The sequence below is a fragment of the Glycine soja genome, chromosome 2 (assembly GCF_004193775.1).
Source record: "Glycine soja cultivar W05 chromosome 2, ASM419377v2, whole genome shotgun sequence".
Taxonomy (NCBI): Eukaryota; Viridiplantae; Streptophyta; class Magnoliopsida; order Fabales; family Fabaceae; genus Glycine; species Glycine soja.
Genome location: NC_041003.1, coordinates 314,817 through 340,255, shown reverse-complemented (window position 1 = coordinate 340,255; position 25,439 = coordinate 314,817). Strand labels below are relative to the sequence as shown.

The 25,439-nt window shown below is 31.2% G+C and overlaps 3 protein-coding genes and 1 long non-coding RNA gene across 6 annotated transcripts; 1 reads left to right on the top strand and 3 right to left on the bottom strand.

Annotated features, from left to right (window-relative positions):
* Positions 1-380: 380 nt before the first annotated feature.
* Positions 381-4,038, bottom strand: LOC114377524. Of its 2 annotated transcripts, XM_028336083.1 has the most exons (5): positions 3,812-4,038; positions 3,336-3,413; positions 2,730-2,783; positions 638-1,105; positions 381-578 (listed from the first exon to the last, which is right to left on the bottom strand). In XM_028336083.1, the coding sequence occupies exons 1-4, from the start codon at positions 3,829-3,831 to the stop codon at positions 640-642; spliced, it is 618 nt and encodes a 205-aa protein (XP_028191884.1). In that variant the 5' UTR covers positions 3,832-4,038; the 3' UTR covers positions 381-578; positions 638-639. The 2 variants fall into 2 exon arrangements, with proteins under 2 accessions (XP_028191884.1, XP_028191877.1); XM_028336076.1 differs by having other exon boundaries at positions 381-1,105; positions 3,812-4,037.
* A 5,301-nt stretch (positions 4,039-9,339) lies between these two features.
* On the top strand, positions 9,340-15,740 carry LOC114377512 (probable methyltransferase PMT3). Of its 2 annotated transcripts, none has more exons than XM_028336055.1 (8): positions 9,340-9,503; positions 10,428-10,963; positions 11,579-11,743; positions 11,855-12,037; positions 12,287-12,881; positions 13,728-13,840; positions 13,976-14,196; positions 15,010-15,740. In XM_028336055.1, exons 2-8 carry the CDS (start codon positions 10,685-10,687, stop codon positions 15,329-15,331), a joined length of 1,878 nt encoding a protein of 625 aa, XP_028191856.1. In that variant the 5' UTR covers positions 9,340-9,503; positions 10,428-10,684; the 3' UTR covers positions 15,332-15,740. The 2 variants fall into 2 exon arrangements, with proteins under 2 accessions (XP_028191856.1, XP_028191864.1); XM_028336063.1 differs by having other exon boundaries at positions 9,340-9,552.
* A 1,365-nt stretch (positions 15,741-17,105) lies between these two features.
* On the bottom strand, positions 17,106-19,568 carry LOC114377503 (60S ribosomal protein L7a-1-like). The gene is made up of 6 exons (XM_028336048.1): positions 19,423-19,568; positions 19,078-19,333; positions 18,771-18,940; positions 17,766-17,894; positions 17,580-17,672; positions 17,106-17,483 (listed from the first exon to the last, which is right to left on the bottom strand). Exons 1-6 carry the CDS (start codon positions 19,423-19,425, stop codon positions 17,352-17,354), a joined length of 783 nt encoding a protein of 260 aa, XP_028191849.1. The 5' UTR covers positions 19,426-19,568; the 3' UTR covers positions 17,106-17,351.
* Positions 19,569-20,987: 1,419 nt separating this feature from the next.
* On the bottom strand, positions 20,988-24,614 carry LOC114377498. The gene is made up of 4 exons (XR_003659088.1): positions 23,621-24,614; positions 23,185-23,281; positions 21,847-22,639; positions 20,988-21,724 (listed from the first exon to the last, which is right to left on the bottom strand). It is a non-coding gene; the product is annotated as an uncharacterized LOC114377498 (long non-coding RNA).
* Between the last annotated feature and the right edge of the window lie 825 nt (positions 24,615-25,439).

Below are 25,439 nucleotides of genomic sequence, written 5' to 3'. Positions count from 1 at the left end.
TAATCATGATATTGATTCCATATTTATGTGTTTTATATATTTTCAACGTATTTGTTTATGATCATTTAATAAATTTTGTATTTAATCTTAAAAAATAAGAATTTCCTTAGTAATTTAATGATAATAATATGAATTGATTATTACGTTAGGTATATTATATATATTTTTAAAAAAATTAAATATATATATATATCAAGTCAATAAGTGATTCATTGGTTGAACCTTTGATCTATTTCCATTGACCGAGTGTCTCGATCATTCTCGATCATATGAATGATCGAATTAGTTTTCATAGCACTACTTTATCCAATGATTCTTATATAGTGGTTGAAAAATTGTTTTTTTTTTTTTTTTGTATATAACCGAACTACACTTCAATCTCATCAAATAACAGACTGTTGTATTCATAATCAAACTACACTTCAATCTCATCCATGTAGTGCAACACAAATAACAGAATCTTGGGAACCATTTGTTCAAACCATATCTACCGAAATCACGTCAAACATGCACCATATATACAAACACAAGCAAGCTTTAATATAATAAAACAGCACGACGTTCATTTTTTCATGAGAATTTCACCAGAAGCAACTGAAAGGTGCTTCTAGTTTGACGTGTATTTACACGTTTGAGATTTCAAACCAAAATCGTATGACGTTGATTATTGCGCCAGTTACGTTGGTCTCTGCGCAAGTTACGGAAGTAGTTCTTAGGACTACGTTCAAAGTCATCTCTATAAATGCGAATTTTCCTCCCTGGAGCCTTCATTGTCTTCCCTCTTTCACAACAACAACAGAAAATCTTCCTCATCACGTTCCAAAGACCCAATACAAAAGTAGAAATCACGTTCCATAGCAACAAAACAACACCAGAAATCAGCTTCCAAAGCAACCAAACAACACCAAAAACCACCTTCCAAAGCAACCAGACAACAGGAATAGCTGCCAGTGCTACAACAACAGCAATAGCAACATACAACAACCATTCTCCACCCAATGAAATTTCATCACAAGCGTCAGTCTTAACGTTAAATTGATGCCCAGTGAATTTTTCAAGTATTTGATTAATCTTTGCCGCTAAGCAACTTATCAGGGACATGAACCTGAAACATGGAATTCAAGTTGGTTTGAGTGAATCATATAAAATTGGATTAATGGATTAACCCACAATATATTATTGACATAGTACTATGTTTTGTTCTATGTTTTTGTTTGTTCCTAAAGATATTTTTCAACCCACAGTCGGAGACTAATTGTACACATGATCAAGAATTGACCCTTGACAACATGCTTAAAAAACTCAGCTATTTGCTAGTACTAGCTGTACTGAACCTTGTTGGTATTACTGAGTGTTTTGTTCAAAGATCTCAAATAGGGTCCTCCTTTGACCTGTATCATTGCACTATTTTAGTACAACAACATCAGCAAACAACAAAGAAAGAAGAAAAACATCTTTATGCATAATAGTGGTTGTCTATATAAATATATATATAAAATTTCGGCAGAAAATGTGTATTGACAAAACCATTGACATTTGCAAAAAAAATCTATAACTAATTACTATCTCTGTTCAAAACCGTATGCAGCTACTATAATTGTGTATGGCTATGGCTTGATTCCTCAAGTTAAACCTTTGCTGTGAACTTCCCCATTCAAATGTTACTTAAAGCACAACACATAGACTATGTTGGGGAAAAGCATTTTTTGAAATGCTATTGGAAATAATATTTTTTAAAATGCTAACTTTCAACTTTTTATATTTTTTTGATTTTTATCTTGAATATATTTATTCAATTTCGTAGTTATTTTTTTAAATAAATTATAATCTTATTATTTTTCTGTTATTTTACACTTATATGTTACTTCAATATCTAATTTTATTAAATACTTATAATTTAATAAACTAAATTTTTAACTTTCGATTAATTTTTGAGCTTTTGACTAACTTTCCAATTTTCAGTTAGTTTTTCAAGTAATTTTTGTTAAACATAGTCATAGTAAATTTAAAAATAGAATTTAATAAGAATGTATGATTATAAAAGTTTTACACTAGTTAGTCAGTTAAAAAATTTTTTATATGACTTTTAAAGATTTTTATTTTGGATAAACCTCTTCATATATACTTATAAGAAAAAAAATAAAAAAACAATTATATTTATTCATAAACTAAAATTAATTTATACATATAAGTTAAAATCATCTTTTTTGGAAAAGTTAAACTCATTTAATTTCTCTAAAAAATAATTTTAACGTCTGCATAAGTTAATTTTAATTTATGAGAAAAACTAGTTTTGTTTTCTTATTTCATTTTCCTATATGTATTTATGAAAAAACTTCTTTAAACTAGCTTGACCATAAAAAAATCAACAAACTTATAATTATTACTAATATAATAGTTTGTGATTAAATAATAATATAAAAAAACTTTTATGTAGTTAGACATAATGTATGAATTATTTATTCAATTTTTTATTCAAACAATAAATATTTTGTTAATTTTTATAATAATTACCTTAATCAAAATACAATTATATAAAGATTTTACACTCTCACTCATTTACATGGTATGATAAGTTTGTTACTTTTTAGAATAAATGGATGATATTTCCTATGATATTTGATTGATTCAAAGTATCAAAAACTTCCATGACAAATTAACTCGAGCTACAAGAAAATGATTTAAAAAAAAAACATTTACTCAAATCAACGAGAAGGGCATAAACTTACCAGTTGATGACAGGATCCATGCAATGCTGAAGACTGTGAAGAAAGTTTGAAACCCTGAAGAAGAAGAAGCTCTCAATAGTGTTAGTGTTAAGTTTTTTTTTTTGGTAGGCAAGTGTTATTGTTAAGTAAAGAGAGCCCTAAAGAAATATTATTTTTTAGACTTTCATACGTTAGAAAAACTTTTTCTTAAGTATATTTTTAATAGAAAATTTGAAAGGATCTAATCTGAGCAAGGTTAAAAACATTCTTGAAATTAGTAAAACTATTTTGATCAAATGTGTATTTGCAAGAATTAACCTTCTATTTATATAATTCTTTCAGAGAAAGAAAGAAAAAACGATATGCTTCTGCCATTTTTAAAATATTCAAGATTTACGAAATAATATTTTATTTTTTTGCAGAATTTACCCAATAAAAAATATCTTTTAAAATCATGGAACAAGTAAATACTTATAATAAATATGTTTAAAATGATACTTGCGATGGGTTTGGATTGTGATTCAAAGTATAAAAATCTTCATGCGGCATTAAAAATTACATCGCAGAACAAGAATATAATTATTTAAAAATTATTTTTTGAAATCAAGGACAAGAACATAATCTTACCAATTGATGACAGGATCCATGGTAGGTTGGAACTCGAACTCTAACAGCGGAGACGCATCGAGAAGAAACCGTGAACCCCTGAAGAAGAAGATCTCCATGGTGTGTTAAGTAAAGTAATAAACTCCTAAAGAAATATTATAATGACCCAAAAAATACTCTCACTTTATATCATACGAGATGTATTTTGGATCATTATATTATCGATGTAAAATATTTACTAGAATTTGAGACTTTACTTAACATATTTAAACTTAATTTCACTCTAATTAATAATATTAATATATGTTGATGTATGATAAATTAGTTGATTTTGTAATAAATATCTTAAAAGTAATGTTTAGGATGGTGTTTGATTAATTCAAAGTATAGAAATCTTTATAATGCATCGAAAATTTACTGGAGAGCAACAAAAAAATTAATAATTTAAGAATGAATCATTAACTGGAAAAATCAATGACGAAGCGTAGTAATGTTACCTATGGCTGACACGATCCATGGTGAAGAATTGAAGGAGAAGAAATGGTGAGTCCCTGAAGAAGAAGAAGAAGAATATCTCGATAATGTTGAAAGTAAAGGCTCAATTTCTTTGTTTAATTTATTGGCAAAAGGATTGATTGGTTGAGATAAAGTGAGAGATACTCGAGCACAGCACACAGTAAGTGAAGACGACTTGAGCAAGACTGAAGTGTTAGTAACATCGTGGAAGGTGGAAACTAGTCAAGTGAACACTGTACTACTAGACGACTAGTAGTAGACGACCCCATGAGTTTTTATATTGTAAATTAAGTAAAGATGGTTAAATTATTCCTTTGGTTTTTTATTATTTAAATTACTTAATCTGATCTTTCTATTTTTAAAATGTTTAACTTAGTCTTTTAATTTTAAGAAAATATCCAATGTTATCATTTCATTCAATTCAAGTGATGAAATACAAATAATTAATATGTTGAAGTTAAGATTAAATCATTTAAATAGTATTCGAATTTGATCTTTGTTGAAATAATTTTTACTCATATTTTACTTACTCTTAACAGAACTCTGAATTAACCAGGATTCATTTCCTTCGATGAATTGAAGGATTAAGAAAAAAAATCATTCAAATTGACACTAACATTAATAAAATTGAACATAAGCACATTAATTTTTTTCCAATTTTGTCACTAAATATAAAATACTCTTTTAACTAATTCTTACTCTTTAAGAAAATTGGTTAATAACTTAGGATAACATTAAATTTGTTAATTTGCATTATTTTTCCACTTAATTAATTAATGTGTGCTAGCTAGTCTTTTTATCCAATCTTTGTAAGAAAGATAATTCATTTATATTTTAATACACAACATTTATTATAAAGTAACTAAAGGTATTAGGATAAAAAATAATAACCAATGCAAAAGACAATTTGAAAAGAATCTTATAAAAAGGATAAAATAAAAATAAAAAAAAAGAATCTTATATTTAGAAACAAAGATAATATATATTTTACTTTTTTGAAGAATTAGTCTTATAACTTCTGACTTTCTTAAAGATAATACACCTTAGCAAAAAGTCACAGGACAAAAACCAAGTTTGACTAAAAGTTTAGGAATAAAAAATACATTTTTTTCCTTATTTTTTCCTTTTCAAGATTATTGGACAAAGTTAAACATTCTAAAAATATAGAGGATATCTTACTGTGGGCAATAAATTACAGGGACCAAAATCAAGTTTATTAGTTTAAGGATAAAAAAACACATTTTTTTCCTTTTTAAAATCAGAGGACAAAGTTAAACATTTTAAAAATAGAGAGAACAAGTTGAATAATAATTGACAAAACAATTTATACTTGTACGATATTTAAATAGGTGTTTTTTATTTATCTTAAAATCATTTTATATTAAATTAAAACAATATTATTTTAAAAAATATCCTATCTTTTTTAGTTTTGGGTTGGTCTGACTAATTTTTACGAGTTCTGAGATGATTTAGATGTTTAAAGTTAATGAATCCATCACCATACCATCTTTTATTGGTATAATTAGTTGAACTGACTAGGCCAATATGATTTTTAAAATAATGATTAAAATTGAAAATTAATTATAAAAATAAACTTTAATTACCCTAACAAAATCATGACAGACAACAAATTGAATACTTGAAATATAAAAATAAAAATAAAATGATCGTAAAGGAAGGAGTTATCTAATAAGATAAAATATTAAATAGGTATAAAAGAAAATTTAAGTTTACCTAGATAGTAAAAAATAATACATTACTTAGTTGAAAAGTTAATAAATAAGATGTTAAATTACTCTTTTAGTTCATTTTTTATTTAAATTATTCAATTTGATCTCTCTAGTTCAAAAAAATATATTTTCACCCTTTACTATAGTAAATTGTAACTAATTATTATAATTTAGATAAATTTGTAATGATTAATATACTGTTACAATGTTTATTTTGGTAAATCGATAGAATGTTTATTTTGAATAATTTTTATTGTGACAGACAAATTATGATTACTAATCAATATTGTGGTTATTATTATGTTTTTTTTTAAATTATGCTTGCCAAAATATTTTTTAAGTGATTATTGTAATGTTATGCTTGTAATGATAAAAAAGAATAAAAATTTGTCCAAAAATGAAACAAAATTTGGGGTACAACAACTTAGTCCAATAGAAACATATTGATATTTAGGTCCAACAAAAAATTATTAACATTTACGTTCAATAAAAATATTAATGATATTTTGATACAACAAGAAATGAATGGCATTTTCCTAAAAAAAATTATTAACATTTTCGTCCAATAAAATATTATTGATATTTAGGTCTAATAATGGTAACTTAGTAACATTTTCGTCCAATCTATTCAGCATGACCATGTTGCTAATTAATTTTGTGACAAATTCATCTCTCTATGTCATGTAGGTTATTTTGTTAACAGTAATGGATGAAAGTTAACGGTCAGATAAATTTGTCACATTTTTTACATTTTTAAGAATTAAATTTTAAATTTTAATCTTTTAGAAACAAATTTGTTAAAAAATTACACATTTAAGAACAAAAATATCTATTTATCGTAAATTAAAATCATCAAGAAATTAATCTCATAACTTCTCTGGAATGACAATTTGTTTCTTTATTTGATTAAATGCACCCCAAAAGAGAAACTAACGATTGGTCGAGATAGAGGGTGTGAGACACAAATAATACTAATAATAAGTGAAGTGTTGAGATGACGATTGACGACTCAGTGTAAAAGGACTTGACTTGAGTACGGTAATGTTATTGTTTGTGGAAGATATAAAGTTCCATGCCTGCCTTAAGATTTAAAAATACTTGTTAAGTGAACATTGTATCCTATACGTACTACTACTTGTGACCCATGCTTCATGGGTCTCGCACCACTCCAGTTTAAAAATGTATTACTTGTGACAGTTTAAAGTTTTGACATATGTAATAAATATAATAAAAAATATAATTAATTTATTAAATTTCAAATAATACATTATGCATGAAAGTTTCTAATATATCATTTATTTATTCAATTAATGACTCATTTATTCTTTTTATATATTATTCTTATTAAGTATTAATTAACGGTAATCTTAGAAAAAATATATTTAATGCAGTATTATAATTTTGTAAAACAACAAAAAATTTAGAACAAATTTTTTTCTTCTCACATAATCCGGAACAGATGAAGTATGGTTCTAAATATTAGGTCTAATATATGAGTAGATTTCCTAATTAAAATCTTTTGGTAGTAATTTTCGATAAAAAGTTGTGATAAAAAAAAATTATAAGTCTAGGAAATTATTTGGGTGTTTCGAGTTAATTTTAGATGCACAAGATATATGCAAATCGATACATAAGTGTTTATATAAAGTAATATTTGTATAAATATGTTATAACTTGTATTTTTCAGTTGCATGTCTAGTACTTGTACAGTACATGGAAGGAAAGTACTGTAGCTCATGGTCAAAATAACTTGAATTTATAGGTTATTTCTTCTACTCTTGCATCTTGAAGTATTATAAAGTTTAATATATGAATTATTTAACATGTTGAGAATATAAACTCTTAAATGGTGTATTGTCTTTTGTCATATAGGTGATTTATGGTGATAGTTAGGAATGAAAATAAGTTAGACCATTTGACATTTGATTTGTTACCACAGATTGGACACCCAATAGCCGAATCGCTATGTTGCACAACAACCTTCGCAGATTCTCCTTTAGAGTTACTGCTTGTTCTAATTTACGTTAAGATTCTTTCTTTTAGGGGCAACCTAGATGCCTTGTGGGGTGCTTTTGGGTCTGGTGGGTTTGATGCAAATGAGTTTGGGTGTCAGCGGCGAGAACAAAAAAGAGATGATGCCAAAATGTGTTGGAAAATGGACAAACTATGCAATGTGTAATACAAATTCATTATTGATTGGTCAATCCATAATGCATTTTTTTGTATTACAGCTGTAAAAAAAAATACATTATGAATTGATTAATTCTTATTGCAAATATGTTACAGATTGACTAATCTGTAATTTATTTTTTTTGTATTACGGATTGAGCAATTTGTAATACAAAAAAATGTATTGCAGATTGATCAATTTGTAAATATATCAAAGGTGATGTGATGAAGTTGAGTGTGAATTTGGTATGTATGGGGCTTGCACGCACAGTGGAGGGACGTGGCGGCGGTTGTATGCACAAATCTAGGTAGTGCGATTGATGGTGTCATGATTGAGTGGCGCAAGCGAATATGAGAAAAAGAGGTAGCGACATGAGAAGGAGGGAAGAAGGGGTGAGTGGTGGTGGTCACACACAATTAAGGTTCAGGTAAAAGGTGGTGGGAGAGAGGAAGAAGAGGAATAAAAAAAGGTATATTAAAAAGTGAGGTACATTAAATAATTGCTTAAGACCTAGTATGATGTGTTGAGTCTTTTATAAGTTATATGAGTCTTCTCATTTAATATTAGTATAAGAGACACCTTTTAATAAATGAAAATTTAGCTTGTTGCTAATTGAGAGTACTTTTACTTAGTTCTTCTTTGGAACCTTGATTTCCATCAAAGAATTACATTCTTTCTTATGGATCAAGGTTAACTCATCAATTCATTCCAAATTTGATATTATTTTCCCATCCTCTTATCTTAATTCATCATTTTTCTTTTTCTTAATTTTATCAAAATTTCCAAATTGATGATGTTGTAACTTGATCTACATTAGGGTTAGATCACATGGTAACTTGACAAATAAAAGCGTGCTATCCAAATAAAAAAGAGAAAAAAGGTTGATACATATTTAGCCATCTAGTTGGTCTTTGATTTGTCGGCCATTCACATAATACAATAAGTGATTACTTTATCTTATAATGAAGTTTGAATTGTTAAAAAAAATTGACAACTGGGTTGTTTTTTTATTTTTTTAAGAAACAACTGAACTGAAAATTGTTTTGTTTTTAGAATAAATGGTTCGAGAATGTAAAGAATTTTTATTTAATTATAATTTATTGTGCACAATAAGTTTGTTAATCTTATTGTTAATTTTTATTATAAGTATCTTAAAAATTCTAGTAATAATATTTTTCTTACTTAAATATGTGTTTGAATTTGGATTAATATTGTTTTCGTCTCCTACTCATTACAATTAATAAATTTTAAGAAAATGAATAATGAAAATAAAAAATCATTTGGAAGTAACTTAACCTCTTCTTTCTCTCATATATATATATTAACAATGACAAATCATATATAATAAGTTTCTTTATCTTTTATAATTATCCTTCCTTAAAAAAAAAACTTTTATAATAATCCTCTAAAAGTCTGATTTCTCCAGTAAAAAAATGTCTGATTTCTAATTAGTTAGCACAAAATATTTTAACTGACTATAGTTATTCATTAAACTATTTTTTTATACAGAAATTAAATTTGACTAACAAATTTTTTTATAACTATTTATAACCGAATCATGAAAAGGGTAGTTTCATGCAAGTATGGTAGGGACAGAGAGAAAGTACCTTAAATTAACTACCTCTACTATGGGACACTGTGACACATATTCCCTTTTTCCTCTGTTGCACTTCCCAAATTAGATAATCTAAAGCAAACACTGAAATCATTCCGTATGATATAGCTTCTCTCTAAATCTGAGTTCTTAACTTCCTCAGATTTGATCCCATCCCAGTAAGCTTTTTCTTCTCTCCCTTCACATTCTCTGCTGATTTTGCATCAGGTTTGCATTTTTTTGCTGGATCTGGATCACTTTGCCATCTGGGTTCGTTTGGTTTGGCCTTTTCAGTGCTCATGGAAATGTTTGCTTTTGATATTGAATGCACCCCATATTCCACTTTTTTTTTTTTATTTAGTTGTTGTGTTGTTGCACTAGTGGTGGTTGAATTATGAAGTAGTCTTACTCCTTTTGATGCTGATGCTGTTTTGCATTGTGCCAGATCTGGGAGTTTCATTTAATTCCCTGGCTAATATTTATCATTAATTTCATTCATTACCATTTGATTTCGATCCAATGATGTTTTTCAGAATCAGATTTGCCATTGCATATCATGCATTCAATTATCAGAATCATGTGGTTTTTGTGGATCCATCATTTTCATTGGTTAGGTGTTAATGGATTTGTGATCATCATTGCTTTCTTTCACCTCATTTTTTCGTAATCTTTATTGTTTTCACCCTGTGGACCGTTTAGTGCACACAATTTTGACTGAAAAGTGAAAACTACGAGTGCATCTTGTGGATGGAGTAGTTGGATTTAATTAAATTAGCTTGAGTTACTCTCCAATTGTGGTAAATTGTCCTTGGCCATTTGTTTCTTCTATTAGGATTGCTTTAATTGGTGGGGGTACACTATTGCTTTTGATTATGTTACCCATTATTGTTATCTTCTTCTATTTCTATTTTCTTTCTTCATACCTGCTTACATCCCATCAAACTCTGGTCAGACTTGAAAAGAAACAAGTTTTAAATTGGTGTCTGTGTTTGGATCTGTTCTTTGTTTTTGTTCTGTTTAGCTCTATGATTTAATCAAGAAGACAAATTAGTAATGAATATCTGTATTTATTTACTGACTGCAGTCCCCTTCCTTGCCTGCAGGTCATTCTTTGAATCCCCTATCAGTGTCAATTTCTACAAACTTTATAAGGAAGCTGGATCATGCTATCTAGTTTGAAATTTGGAGGTTGCTAGTTAAAGTGTTCTTTTGGATGGTAAATTTGGTGCTTCATGTCTGGTGAAACAGGATCTGAGTTGTGATCAGTTTTAGTCCATAAGTAGGTTTTCACCAAAAAAAGAAAAGTCCATAAGTAGGCAGTGAAAGGTATATTTGGATTTGCATTATTTTAAACTGATAAATGACGAGGGGAAGATCTGATGGATTGCAAAAGAAGCATTTAGTTGCTTCCGTTTGTGGTGTGGCAATCTTTCTTGGTTTTCTATATGTGTACCATGGATCCATCATTGGTTCTCAGAATAGTGGTTCGTCTGCACTTGAATATGGCAGCAAGTCATTGAAAAGACTTGGGGCATCATATTTGGGTGCAGATGATGATGCTGATAGCAAGCAAGATGAATCTTCATCAAGTATTATGCAGGGAGATGGTGAGGCTGATATTGTACCAAAGAGTTTCCCTGTAAGTTTATGTGCAAGCAAAACTCAAGACACACTTCACTCTATTTCTTCATGAACACTCTTTTTTTGGTTCTAAGCTTGCACTTTATGACTCTGCTATTATATTTCATGAATATTTATTTTGGTTCTATATATTAGTTGTTTTAATTTAATTGCATACAGTTTATAAAAAATATTTATATATTTTGATAAGTATATACGTAACTACACACTTTATTAAGTTACTAATAAATAATGCATGTCCATCTGATAATAGAAAACTTGAACAAAACTAATAGCATATTCATAATTAATATCAAAGTCAAGCAACAACAGTCTTAATTGCATAAAATAATTTTAAGTTTCATAAATAAACAAGAGACCAGAACATCACCATAGTGAAGGAGGAAAAGCTAAGCAAGATAATTAAATTCTTCATTATTTTCATCACCATATTCAGGTTATCTTCCTCCTCAGGCTCGGTTGAAATAGATTCACCATCTGTACTGTGTAAATATCTGAGTGAATATCTTTTGATCCCTTATCTAGTTCAAGGTGGTGCATATCATACAGATGAGGCTCTACTTTTGGAAATATCATCAATCTAATGGAATTTGCAATGCTTCTGTTTTTGAAGGTTTGTGATGATCGTCATTCAGAGTTGATTCCCTGCTTAGACAGACATCTTATCTATCAAATGAGACTGAAGCTGGATCTTTCTTTGATGGAACACTATGAGAGACATTGTCCTCCTTCAGAAAGGAGATTTAATTGTTTGATTCCTCCTCCGGCAGGATACAAGGTAAAGAATATGCCGAGACTCGATGTGATCTTCAACTTCAACATATCCTCATTAATACATTTGTATAATTTTGTCAATGCTAAAACAATTGTTGTTTCTATGGTGTTTCAGATCCCTATTAAGTGGCCACAGAGCAGAGATGAGGTGTGGAAAGTAAATATTCCACACACTCACCTTGCACACGAGAAGTCTGACCAGAACTGGATGATTGTAAAAGGTGAAAAGATAGTGTTTCCTGGAGGAGGGACACATTTTCACTACGGAGCTGACAAGTACATTGCATCTATTGCAAATGTAAGGTTTACTGGTTATCTCTATAAAGCATAATGAAATGCTATATGCATTCTGTTTTTCAACTGATAGAATCATTGGACTTTATCCGTGTTATGAAGTATGCATTCATTTTATTGATGGAAATATGATGTATACTATCAGTTAATAGGTCTTTTCAAGACCATGTTTGACAGTGTTGGTTGTTTGGTGCATTCTGATTATTTAAATTCATTTTCATCTCATAGACCTCACAGTGAGTTTGTATTGCAGATGCTCAATTTTTCACACCATAATCTCAATAATGAAGGAAGACTGCGGACGGTTCTTGATGTTGGCTGCGGTGTTGCGAGTTTTGGAGCTTATCTTCTTTCATCTGATATCATCGCAATGTCCTTGGCGCCCAATGATGTGCATCAAAATCAAATTCAGTTTGCTCTAGAAAGAGGAATTCCTGCATATCTTGGTGTCTTGGGAACTAAGAGACTCCCTTACCCTAGCAGATCTTTTGAACTTGCGCACTGTTCTCGTTGCCGGATTGATTGGCTTCAAAGGGATGGAATACTACTCCTTGAGCTAGACCGGTTGCTTAGGCCAGGGGGTTACTTTGCATACTCATCTCCAGAAGCATATGCTCAGGATGAAGAGGATCGAAGGATTTGGAGAGAAATGAGTGCCCTTGTGGGACGTATGTGTTGGAGAATTGCTGCAAAGAAGGACCAAACTGTCATCTGGCAAAAACCTCTGACAAATGAATGCTATATGGAGAGAGAACCCGGCACTCGCCCTCCTCTTTGCCAGTCTGATGATGACCCAGATGCAGTTTTTGGAGTGAATATGGAAGCCTGCATAACACCTTACTCTGACCGTGAGTACCTTTTTCTCACGTGGTATTGAAAATATGTGATGGTTTTTGCACTTTATTTCTATGCCTTGTATATTTCTAGTTATTTCTTTTTTACTAGCAATATATTGTTGCTTCTTTTTAGTGTGTATCTGCCAATTGTATATTTATTCTGTGGATTAGTTGATCTCCTAAATGAATGAAATGTCCCTGAGAAGTGAGGGGCTACTAGCCTTCTCAGATTCTGTCAATAAGCTGCCACTTTGTAGAGTAATAATAATTTATGGGAACTAATAACTAGTCATAAACACTGAATGGCCATTGAGGTCAGTTTTGCCATCTTCATCTCCTCTAATTAGGTTGAGGAATATGCCATGTTCAAAATCCAAAAGGTTATTTGATTGGCACACGATTGTTATGAAAAGAGAGGAAGGGAAAGAGTGAAAACATTGAAATACAAGGCTGATTATTGTTAGAGAATGACCAAAGAAGAAACTATGGCACTATGCTATTATGGCAATGTAATAAATATTTACTGAACAATAATAAATTACAGGTTCATGTAAGCCAGCAGTGGTACCCCCCTTTATTGAAGAGAAATACATTTACTTAGGCCAACATATGCATCTTGATTGCACTTACAGTACTCATTAATCAATCCTGTTATTTTGTATTATATCATCCATGAATTACCTGTGCTGAGCTGACACTAAATGCTCCTAGCTAAACAATTAATGTCTATTATTTGAAATACTTCAATTTTTTTTCCATCTTCTTGGCTACTGTTTATTGAAGTTGTGCAATTGCTTTGAGTGCATGCAGCCTATATTCCAAGACACCACCTGATAATTTTTTTGTTGATCTTATCAGATGACAACAGAGCCAAGGGTAGTGGATTAGCTCCATGGCCTGCAAGATTGACCACTCCTCCTCCTAGATTAGCTGACTTTGGCTATTCAAATGAAATGTTTGAAAAGGATACGGTAATTGGAATTTGCAATTTATTCTCTGGTTTGTTTTAATTAGGTTCTTGTTCTTGTGAGTATATAAATTATTGAACTAACAAAGATACCATTAGATAAATAGGCTATTGGCTTAACTCTTGTCCTGTGGTACAGGAACTATGGCAAGGAAGAGTTGAGAATTACTGGAATCTATTGGGTCCAAAAATCTCGTCGAACACAGTGAGGAATGTGATGGACATGAAAGCAAACATGGGTTCATTTGCAGCTGCTCTTAAAGGAAAAGATGTTTGGGTGATGAATGTAGTACCTCGTGATGGGCCAAACACACTTAAGCTTGTATATGACAGAGGCCTCATAGGGTCTATCCATGACTGGTATTAAAACCTGTTTTCCTGAAGCATAAATTTATTGCATCTTTGATATCTTTCTATGCATTTGACTCACTTCACCTTTTTAGTCTCATTTGATGATATCTGATTTCAAGATCCATGACTTGGCTGATGGTGATTTGTGAGAGAACTTGGTGATTTGACTAAATAAGCCATTGAGATTTGTTACTTCATTGCTTGAACTTGTTGTGTACCCTTGATTCAATTTGTTATTTTTTATTAGGGATTTGGTTCCTCTAAAGTGCACTGATATTTATTGATTAAAAAATCAGTGGTTGAAGTTATAATTAATTTTACAGTTTGTTACACATGTTTTTAATTTTAGGGTAAAATGTGTTTTAAGTTCCTTAAGATTTGGTCAAATTTGGTTTTAGCCCCTACATTTTAAAAATGGTAGTTTTGGTCGTTGTATTTTTTAAAATGGTGGAATTTTGTCTCTAGCTAACTCAATGAAGAATAGGTGAAGTGAGACAAAATCCACTCCATTTTGAAAATATGAGAACCAAAACTATTGTTTTCAAAATATATTGACTAAAATCAAGTTTGACCAGATCTTAAGAGACCTTAAACACATCTTACCCTTAACTTTATCACAAATCTCAATTGTTGATTTATTAATCAACCATTCCAGGTTGTAGCTACATTTTATTCTCTAAAGTGCACTTCCTCTCCTCACTTTAGAGGAACCAAATCCATTTATTAGTAGCTCCTCCTTGTATTATTCAGAATCAAAATCTGGGTATGGATGGATGTGATTGACAAAAGTGATATTTACTGAAGGAATATATCTTTTAACAGGTGTGAAGCATATTCAACATACCCCCGGACTTACGATTTACTCCATGCATGGACTGTGTTTTCTGACATTGAAACAAGAGGGTGCAGTAAAGAGGATCTATTGATTGAGATGGACCGTTTGCTTAGGCCTACAGGTTTCATCATCATAAGAGATAAACAGCATGTGATTGATTTTGTCAAGAAGTACCTAACAGCAATGCACTGGGAAGCAGTTGCAACTGCTGATGCTAGTGCTGACTCTGACCAAGATGGCAATGAAGTTATTTTTGTCATCCAGAAGAAATTGTGGCTCGCCACTGAAAGCCTTAGGAATACAGAATAGGACAAAGACGACGATAACGACAACAACAACTATATGGCTTTTTCGTTTCCACTTTCTTATATATTATTCTCTGCTGCTACAAGGGATCCCAAGCATGCCCCCTCCCCCAGTGAACAACTGCCTTCTGTAGCATTATTACATTACATAATATTTATCAAAGTCCATTATTTTCATTCTAAATTTTTGTGATTATGATGCAAGTTATTACTAAGCCATAGGCATTATTATGCTTCTATGGGCTATTCATTATTTTGCCCTTCATTTGGGTAACAATGTAACCTACTTAATAATCAACACATAGTAGATTTGTCTTCGTGATTAAAGGCTAGGACTTGTCACACTAAAGTGTAATATTTATACAGGCATTTTTCTGCTTGGAATATATTATAAGTTTCTTGCTTTCATATTACAGTTTATAGTGCCCAAGTCATCATTTATATCGGGAAAAGTGTAACTTCCAAAATCAATGCATCCATTCAAAGATTATAAGAATTAATAAATTAAATTAACACTAATAGTAGACTCAAATATTTAATTGATCTTTGGAATGAGATATGATACGTAAGGTCTAATGAATATAATTGAAGAGATTCTACCAAATTATTAATTAAAATAAAATATTATATGTTATCATAAGCCTTGAGAAAAATTTATAATAATAAGATATTTACATATTACATATGATGTGGAAGTCTAATAAATGTAATCGAAGACATTGTATCAAATTACTAAATATAAGAAGAAAAATATCATACTAATTAAGAAAGTTACTAGTCACATTTAATTACATAAATTTCACTTAATTTTTTTTAATTTATCCTTTATTGGAACTAAATATCAAAATAAAAAATAATCATTAAAATTAGTACCTCAATTAAATGAAAAATATTTAAGAGTTAATAACATTAAATAAGATAAAATTAATTAAATTTTTTTTATATTTAAAACCCGAAGGAGTATAGTTAATAAAAAATTTAACTAATTACATTAATAATATTTATTATATAATAGTTTTAAGATGATATTATATAGTATATATTTCAAACTAAAAGATGATAAAAAAAATAGATATGTAAATTAATACTAAAATATCATACAATACTATAATAATAATATAAAAAGTTAAATATATTTCAAAACTAATAATTTTACAAATATGTGGTTAAATTTTAAATTATTCATAATATTTTGTTTTTTTGGATACATATAATATTTTTAACTAATAATTACGAAATTAAAAAATAATGTTACAAAAAAACACATCATTGACAAAATTGTACCTTTTAAATATACTTTTAAATTTATTACGAATAATTGTGTCAAATTCCTCATTTGATAATACTGTTATTGTTATACAATTTTCTTAGCACAAAATATCTAATGTTATGCATGCATGTTTAAATATGATCATTATTCATCCACAGTATGATCGAATCAAAGAAATGGAAAGGAGAAAGTATTGTATTCTTACTTATAGACAGTGAAAATACCCCAAAACACAGTTAAAGAATCATTGGATGAGATGAGAATCACCAATACAATTGAATGATAGTTTGTTATGTTGTATTTCTAATGTCTTGGTGAAAATAGGTATCACGTTTTCTTTTTAAAATATGCCTACAATATATTCCAACAAGAAAAAGCAGAACACAAATACGACTTGATACGATCATAAAGTTTAAGCACATGAAGCACATAAACTATGAAATTATAATCCCCCTTTTTCCTTATTTTTAGACGTATACGCTCCCAACATGTTGAAAAGGGTCCACGATCAATAAGCAACACCACACTACTGAATTGCTGCAAAATCTCAATACTGATTATAGGAACTCCTGAACCGAAAAAGGAAAACATTCCAATGCTAAGTTTAAAATAACTTCGAAAAATCAACGATCAAAATCGGTCCTTGTGGATTACCAGCTACCAAAATGAAGTAAAACCTCACATTTTAACTTGTATATGCTCCCATATAAGATATAGAAAAATGACAACCTTAATAATGTAAAAGCAACTTAATCTAGTTCATTCTTTGGGCTGCTTCCTTGGCAAGGAGCTTCTCCTTGGCCCTGGTCTTGGCTTGGGACTTCGAACCCATGATTCCACCACCCCACTTCTTTCTGTATTCATCGTACTTGTCATTGAAGTTGGCCTGAAAAGAAAACAAGTATACGTCAGAAACCAAACAGATTCAGTTAATTTCATCCATTAGAGGGGTACCAAACAAACAAAATACAATCTAAGCTACCTTAATAGCTTCTAGGATTCTACTGAACTCCATCTTGTCTTCATTCTTGACAGTTGTCAAGCACAAAACTGAAGCAGTTTTCTTGTGGACAATCTGTCAAAAGCGGCATATGAATCAACTGAATAACCAAATTAACCATAAATCAGTAGTTTTGAAAACATTGTTTTGGTCAATCAATATAATTACTGTTCCCAAGCGTGCTTTGCCCTTGACAATGCAGTATGGAATTTCCATCTTCCTGCACAATGCTGGAAGCCAGACTACCAGCTCAATTGGGTCCACGTCATGAGCAATCACAACCAGTTGTGCCTTGTTCTGACAAAACAAATAAAAGAAATGTTACTCAAATACCACAAGAAAATCTTAACTTGTCTATGCATATTCATTCATTCCCTTCCAAGCATCAAATAACAACAATAATAAGAGAAAATATATTATTTAGTTTTCAAAAAATTTAACTTGTTTTGTTTTGCTCTGAAAGAAATTCCTCACAGACAGATTTCTAATAAGATGAACTTGTTAGACTTTTTGGATTGATGAAAAGAGATGCAATGGAACAGAACAGAATAATGACATCAGACTCCATCGCTTGAATTGTTTAAAGTAAGTTGGAACAAAATGGGGCAAAAAGAGAGGAAATGCATTTTGTTTCCACCAATGACCCTCTTTTTCTTTCCTTCCCTCCAAAGGGCTCAAGACAAACACTCTGTTTTTCCATTACATCATACGAATATCTAATCTCAGCAATAGAATGATAAATTCATTCCACTCCATTATATTCTTACTTCATTCTTTATCAAATATCCAAACACAGGAAGCTTCACAATTCAAAAAACATCAATATCCTCATCAGAATAAACTCGATTAAAAACCCAAATTCTCCTATATTATTATTCACTAAAGGCTAGGAACTCAACAATTCCAAACGACAAAAACAACACAACTAATATATTTCACAGGCAAATTGCATATTTACAGCAATACTCAATGTTTAAAAAAAAAGTCTACAACTACAAATTCAGTCACATTTTTTAGTTCTCTACAGCCAGAATTACACTTAAAACATCCACAATCTCTCACAATGATGAGGGATAACGGCAGCCACAACCGCAATTTAAAACCTTGGCAGTACTATTAACAATTAACAATAATAAGACAACAAAAACCACGTCAACAACAATTAAAAAAGACCTGCTCAATAAGGTAGGTAACGTGGTTGAGACCATATTTGACAACAATAGGCTTCTTGGCCTCAACAGGTTTCCCATCAGCCTCAGCCTGAGCCCTCTTCAACAGCCTCTCCTTCTTCTCCGCCTTGTCCTCCGGCCTGTACTTCAGCAGCATTTTAAAAAGATTTGTTGCTGAGAGTTTCACGAAAACACAACTTAATTAATCAACAATTAAATGTAAATTTCACAATTTTTCTTGTATTCCTGAAGACATTTTTATATATTTAAATTATATTTTTAGATGTTGACGGAAAAGGAGCATATTTTACCGAGATTTTTGTCGAGGGTTTTGGTGAACTGGTTGAGAGCCGGAGGGACCTTGAGCCTCTGCTTGAGGATGCGCTTCTTGCGTTGGATTTGGACGTTCTTCGGCCACTTCACGAAGCGCGTCAGGTCCCGCTTCGGCGGCAGCGCGCCTCCGATCCCGAACTGCTTCGGACGCTTCTCGAACAAAGGGTTCGTTACCTTCTCCTGAACCTTCTTCTTTGCTGCTACAACTCCACCTTTCGCACCTTTCTTTGGAGCCTGTTACGTTACGTTAAATCAATATCAAAACGAAGAAGCTGTGAAAAATATGACGAATGAAGAAGAAGAAGCTGTGAAATGGTAATCACCATTGTTGTCGTGGCGACGGAGAATGTGTGGATGAGTGCTTTAGAACAACAACGATCAAAAACCCTAGAGACTGAGAATATGGCTTCGGAACTCGATTTAAAAGATTGGGTTGCCGGGTCAGGTTTGGGCCGGGCCCATCTATGTTACGGGGTAATGATTTGGCCCAATTCACGGAAATTATCACAATTAGGGGAACTAATTTCTGGAGCTGAAGCTGAAAGAAATTTAGCAGAAGAATATTTTGATTAAAGAATTATTATTATTACTGTTGCTGCTGCATTTTTTGAAGGGATGCCATTAGAGGAAATTCAATTCAAACCTCGCTCAATTTGCTGCTTTAGGTATTTCATTGATAAAATCTAACCAGTTCTATCTACTATCTAGCATAGTAAGTTTTTATATGTATTTTTAAATTTAAAAATAAATTAACTTAAAAAGTTAAAAATAAAAATTAAATCAAATAAGTTTTTAAAAATATTTTTTTAGAACAATTTTTTGAATGAGTTTTGTTTGACAAGTTTTGACTTTTAAAATAATTTTAAGAGGAATATAAAAAATCTTAAACCTAACACCATAAGCAATATTTGTTGCCTTCTACATATTTCTTCAACCTTGTAATTCTTCCAAAAGGTTTTTAAATCCAAAAAATAATGATGTTACCTCTTTATTAAACTATTTAGGTTCTCCCTCCACCTTGCGTTCAGAAAAGCTGTGTTTATTTCAATCAATAAATATTTTCCATCAAAAACAACATCTTTCAGCCCCATCAAGCCAAGTCTTCACTACAAGATACTATTATGCTAAGAAAGACTCATTACTCATGTATTGGTGTTAAGTAAAAAATAATTGTCTTAATCATCTAATTTATCCGAGAAAAGAGACCTGACTTGTCTTCTTGAGTTTGATGGAAAGATAAATAAAATCTAGTCAAAAATTATTTTGAAATATAGAAACTAGAGATTTTATGCAGCTGACTAGAGAGATTACGTATAATTAATTCATAAAAAACTCTAAATACAACAAAATAGCATTAAATTGTAATGCAAATTAAAAAGCAGATAGTTATTTCAGATTTCACTTAAAGCAGCTTAACCTAATATAAGATATTAAATATTTTATGCATACGTGGTAGTAAAAATAAGCTATTGCACCCGTTCCAGCAACAAACGAAAATATTAGAATCATCTTCGGGGGAATTTTAACTATAGATGGATAGAGGACTTATTGTCTTGCAACAGTTTAGATTCATAAGTTATCAAGTTGCATTTTCCAGTCCAATCATGAATTGCACAATTGTCTACATCTCCAGCTACATCGTTTAAGCATTACACTATCCTGCAGCACAAGATTAAGTCCAAAATAGCATATGTAATTCAAAATAGAGCCACTACTGTTTGGTATTTGAGTATTGTAACCTTTGCACTTTAATATAGAGCAACTCCTATTTGCTCAGTTCCAGAAAACAGAAAAATGTAAGCTCAGCTCATAAAAAAACAGATCCATAGAGAATGAAATACTTATCTTTACTTAGTCAACAACAAAGACAACCATTGCACAATACAAGTTCAACTCAATAATGTTAAAATTAGGACATTATAATGAAGCTCAGCATATTGATACTTTCTTTAATATCAATTGTTCTCGAAAGAAAACATGGTCCATGAATTTTTGAAAGGTCTAGTATGGTTGAAATCAATAGAGGCACAAAAGAATGAATCTGCTCTTTCCACTCCCTTACAAAATAAAAATAGATGAAAAAGCTTCAAATCTTTCCCGAGACCAAAAAGCCACAGTAGAATCAACTTGCTCAAGTTTCTTGTCAAGTACAGTATACACTTTAATGATGTAGAAAGTTGCTGCACATGCCATAAGCTTCAAGGCCATCCAAGTAAACATTAATATCTGTTTCACATCCAGTAGGGAGGAAGCATATGAGCTATTCAAATACACAATGAGCATATTGCGGTAGCAGCTTGCAGGGATGAAATTTTGTGACATTTGAATGCCCCTAACAAACTTACAGAAACATTTACACTTATCCCTAGATAAATTACCTCCATTATAGAAGGGATGGATTCATTAATCATAGGAATATTAATCTAAACATTTAGACATCCAACCATTTTACTGCCTTAATTGTCCCTTTCATATCTTTTGCAAGCTTGGGGAAACTACTGAAGATAATCATCTACCCATCTTTTTCATTGTAAATTGGTCAGGAGTTCAAAAGTATCCTGTATGTCATTCAGAACCAATTCCCAGTAGGCACAATGTCTTTCTTTCCCTGTCTCTATCTACTCCCTGCTTGATAACAAATCAAATCAATAACATTTGATATTATACCCAGAAAGAGATGTTACCATGCATTAGTTTCTTTCTATATCTACAAACTACTAATTAAGACATATTATAATGGAACTTACATAGTAAAATTTGCTAGAAAATTGGTGCCAACTCTCAATTAATTCTGTCACATCATCAACAGCCACACCAAGTTCCTCAAATAGCTTACTAAGAAGTTCATTATAAGCTAAATCAGGAAAAAGTGGCATCAATATCTGGATGCAATAACATAAGCACCCTCTCTGCTTCTTGGAAATACTTTGACATAGATTCTAAGTTAAATTTTCCAGAAAATGATAAATGAAAAAATGAGTGTATGCCATTAGGAAGAACTTTGGTCCTTTTTTTTTAATCAGAATTCTCTTAAACAAAGACCATGAATAAGGAGGAAAGAGGAAATAAAGAGATTTGGCAGGAACCTATGATCAACATCAAGCTGCCCAAGATGTACTTTAGGATCCTCTTCATCTGCAAATAGATGTAAAAAAACAAATTTCACCCAATTAATGACTTAAAACAATGTAGCATTTAACCGTTTAGCTATGACAGCTCACCATGCACAACAACAATAGCCTCATACCCTTAAGGTCAGCTACATAGATTACAAGAAGCTACTGGGCTTGATAAAAAAGCCAAATTCTTAGGGATATTATTCACAATGACCCTTTTAATAATTTCCTCCAATGTATTTTTTGGTCTGCCTTTACCATTTTTCGTAGGCTGAAAAACTATGACTACTGACCATGCACATCAAAGAAAAATTCTTGTGGCTTTTCTTCGGCACCACCATGAAAAGGCTTGCAGGACCAGTGAATAATAAAGCAGCACCAACAACAACTTCTCTAGCTGTTACCTCAATGACACTATTATTGCCTGCAATTAAATATAAAATGAAGGTTGAAATAGAAATTAGTCTTTTATATTCATGTTAACTGGAATATACATATACATAAAATACAAATATAAAACATGTATAACAAACAGATTCTTGAACCTATTATAATATGTAATAAACAAATGACTTCACGTTCCAATTCTGAAAGGGTCAATGAAGAATTTAATCTTTAAAGCTTAACAAAACAATCAACTGTAGCAAAAATTCATACACCTAACCCAAAATTTTGAGTGAAAAACACCATATTCAGGCCAGACCCATAACTAAAGCCAATTAACAATAATTATAATAATAAAGGGAAATTATGATGCCAGCCATTATAAGCCACATCCATTATTATTCAAAAAATTGAAAGGCCACTACCATAGGTATAAAATGAGCTTTAGGTTGAAATCCAGGCTCAGAAAAATAATATTGACAACAAAGAGCAATTTCAGATTTGACTTAGAAAACATGTGAAATTTATAAATAACATTCATATATACTTAAAGCTCCAAATCAGCAATAAATAATTAAATATTACCTGGAGTTGAAATTGAAGATAGTGGGAAAAAAAGGGGAGCAGGAGAAAATGGATGAGACTCTGGACAAGGGTGCCTAGTGACTGGCTGAGGTAAATTCTGGTGTTTGCAAAAATGCAAGAAGGGATTCCATTCAGTAAACTTTTACAAATCAGAATCAGTGAATGCAAGGAGATGTATATTGCAAAGGAGGAAGGTCTAGCAATAGTCAAAGAAGTATACATCAAAGAATCTTTTTCCTTTTCCATGTTCCCCAAAAGTTGTTCTTTCAATGAATTTAGTAAAAGAGCACAGTTATTATGTATTTGAAAAGGAAAATAGAATTGGGATTTGAGATAATAGAATACAGAACATTATCTAGTCCAACATATGTGACCCAAACATAACAAGCCTTTGAGAACCATAAAAGTTAATTAAATTGAAACTAAAACTTCTGACCTTGTTTTCTGCACATCTGGTGAACATTTCTTAAAAAAGCTTCTCAGCTTCACCATTCTAACTTTGTTTCTCCAGAGATGAATAACTGACTCAAAATTTATGGAAGGGAGGCAATAAATGCCTTCCATTTATTTTAACAGCATGGTCCTTCTTTATCCTCACAATCCACCTTTACAAAGCTCATTGATTATATATGTTTGGACATCCGGATGGTAACCTCTCATGGAAAGATACAAGGAAATCTTTTGTGCAGTCTTTGACTTCCCACCTTTGTGCAACCCATTAAGAAGTAAATTGTATGTTTGCAAATTTGGGCTAATACCTTGATCAACAATTTGGACTAATAATGCAATTGCCTTGTCAAGTTGCTGCCCGTTGAATAAAGCATCTAAGAACATATTGTATGTTACAATATCTGGAACCAAAATCTTGAAACACATATGATTAAAAAGATTAATGGCTTCATCCAATCTTCTATTCTTGCAACAACCACTAATCAAGATGTTGTAACTCCAAACATTAGGTGCAAAACTTCTTTCAAAGATGAGGTGTTTAAAAAATGCAATTGTCTTTTCAACACGCTCAATTCTACATGAAGACTCTAACAAGTTATTGTAAGAGGTTACATCTGGAGGTGGTTGACCACAATAATGCATTTCATCAACAAGCTTCCATGCATCCAAAATTCCGACAGATTTGCATAAGCCGTCAACTACAGAATTGTAAGTTATAATGTTTGGAACTAAATTCATAAGAAAAATATCTTCAAGTAAATACATAGCTTCACCCACTCTTTCAAACTTGCAATAACCTTTAATCAAGATGTTATAGCTCCAAACATCAGGCACCAAACCCCTTTCAATCATCCCATGAAATAAATTTCTTGCCTCATTCACTTTACCAATTAAACAATATTCATGCATCAAAATAGTGTAAGTAATAGTGTCAAGGTTGTTCACCTCTTTCAATCATCATATGAAATAATGTTCTTGCCTCACCCACTTTATTGTTTAAACAATACCCATTCATCAAAATATTGTAATTAATAATGTCATGCTGTTCACCTCTCTCAATCATCACATTAAATAATTCTCTTGCCTCACCCACTTTATTGTTTAAAAAAAAAACCATTCAGCAATGATGTAACTTCTTTTTGTTGGCCTACATGACACAAACCATAGATTAATGAACTATAAGTGAAAATGTCAGGGAAAATTCCCTGAACAATATTTTAGAACACAAAACACGTGTCTCATTTACATGTCCACTTTGCACAAACCATGGACAACTGTATTGTATATTACAAGATTGGGCTTAACCAACTGTCCCTCCTGCATTTTTTGAAGCAGTTGAACGACAGCTCTTGTTTTCCCCTTCTTACTCTTACACAGCCCATTGATTAAGGTTCCATACAGAACATCATCAAACCGAATCCTTCGTGCAACCATTTCATCGTAAATGTATAGTGCATCCAGCATTTTATCACACAGAACCCCTTCACCAGCGTAGTAAAAGTCACAACATTTGGTCGACAACCCCACTTAAGAATCATACTCATTACAGAGAAAGCAAAATCCATCCGACCCACGTGGCAGAAACAGTTGATCACGATGTTAAAAGTAACTATAAACGGCACAACACCCTTATATTCCATTAGGGTATAAAGATCAATAGCTGTGGCATAGTATCTCATCTTCCCAATGGTTCCCAAGATTTTGGTGAATTCTACAATTGATGGCAGGGGATGAATACCGACCATGTGGTGAAACAAAGCCACAGCATCATCAATACTGTTAAATTTGCAGGTGCTTTGTGATGG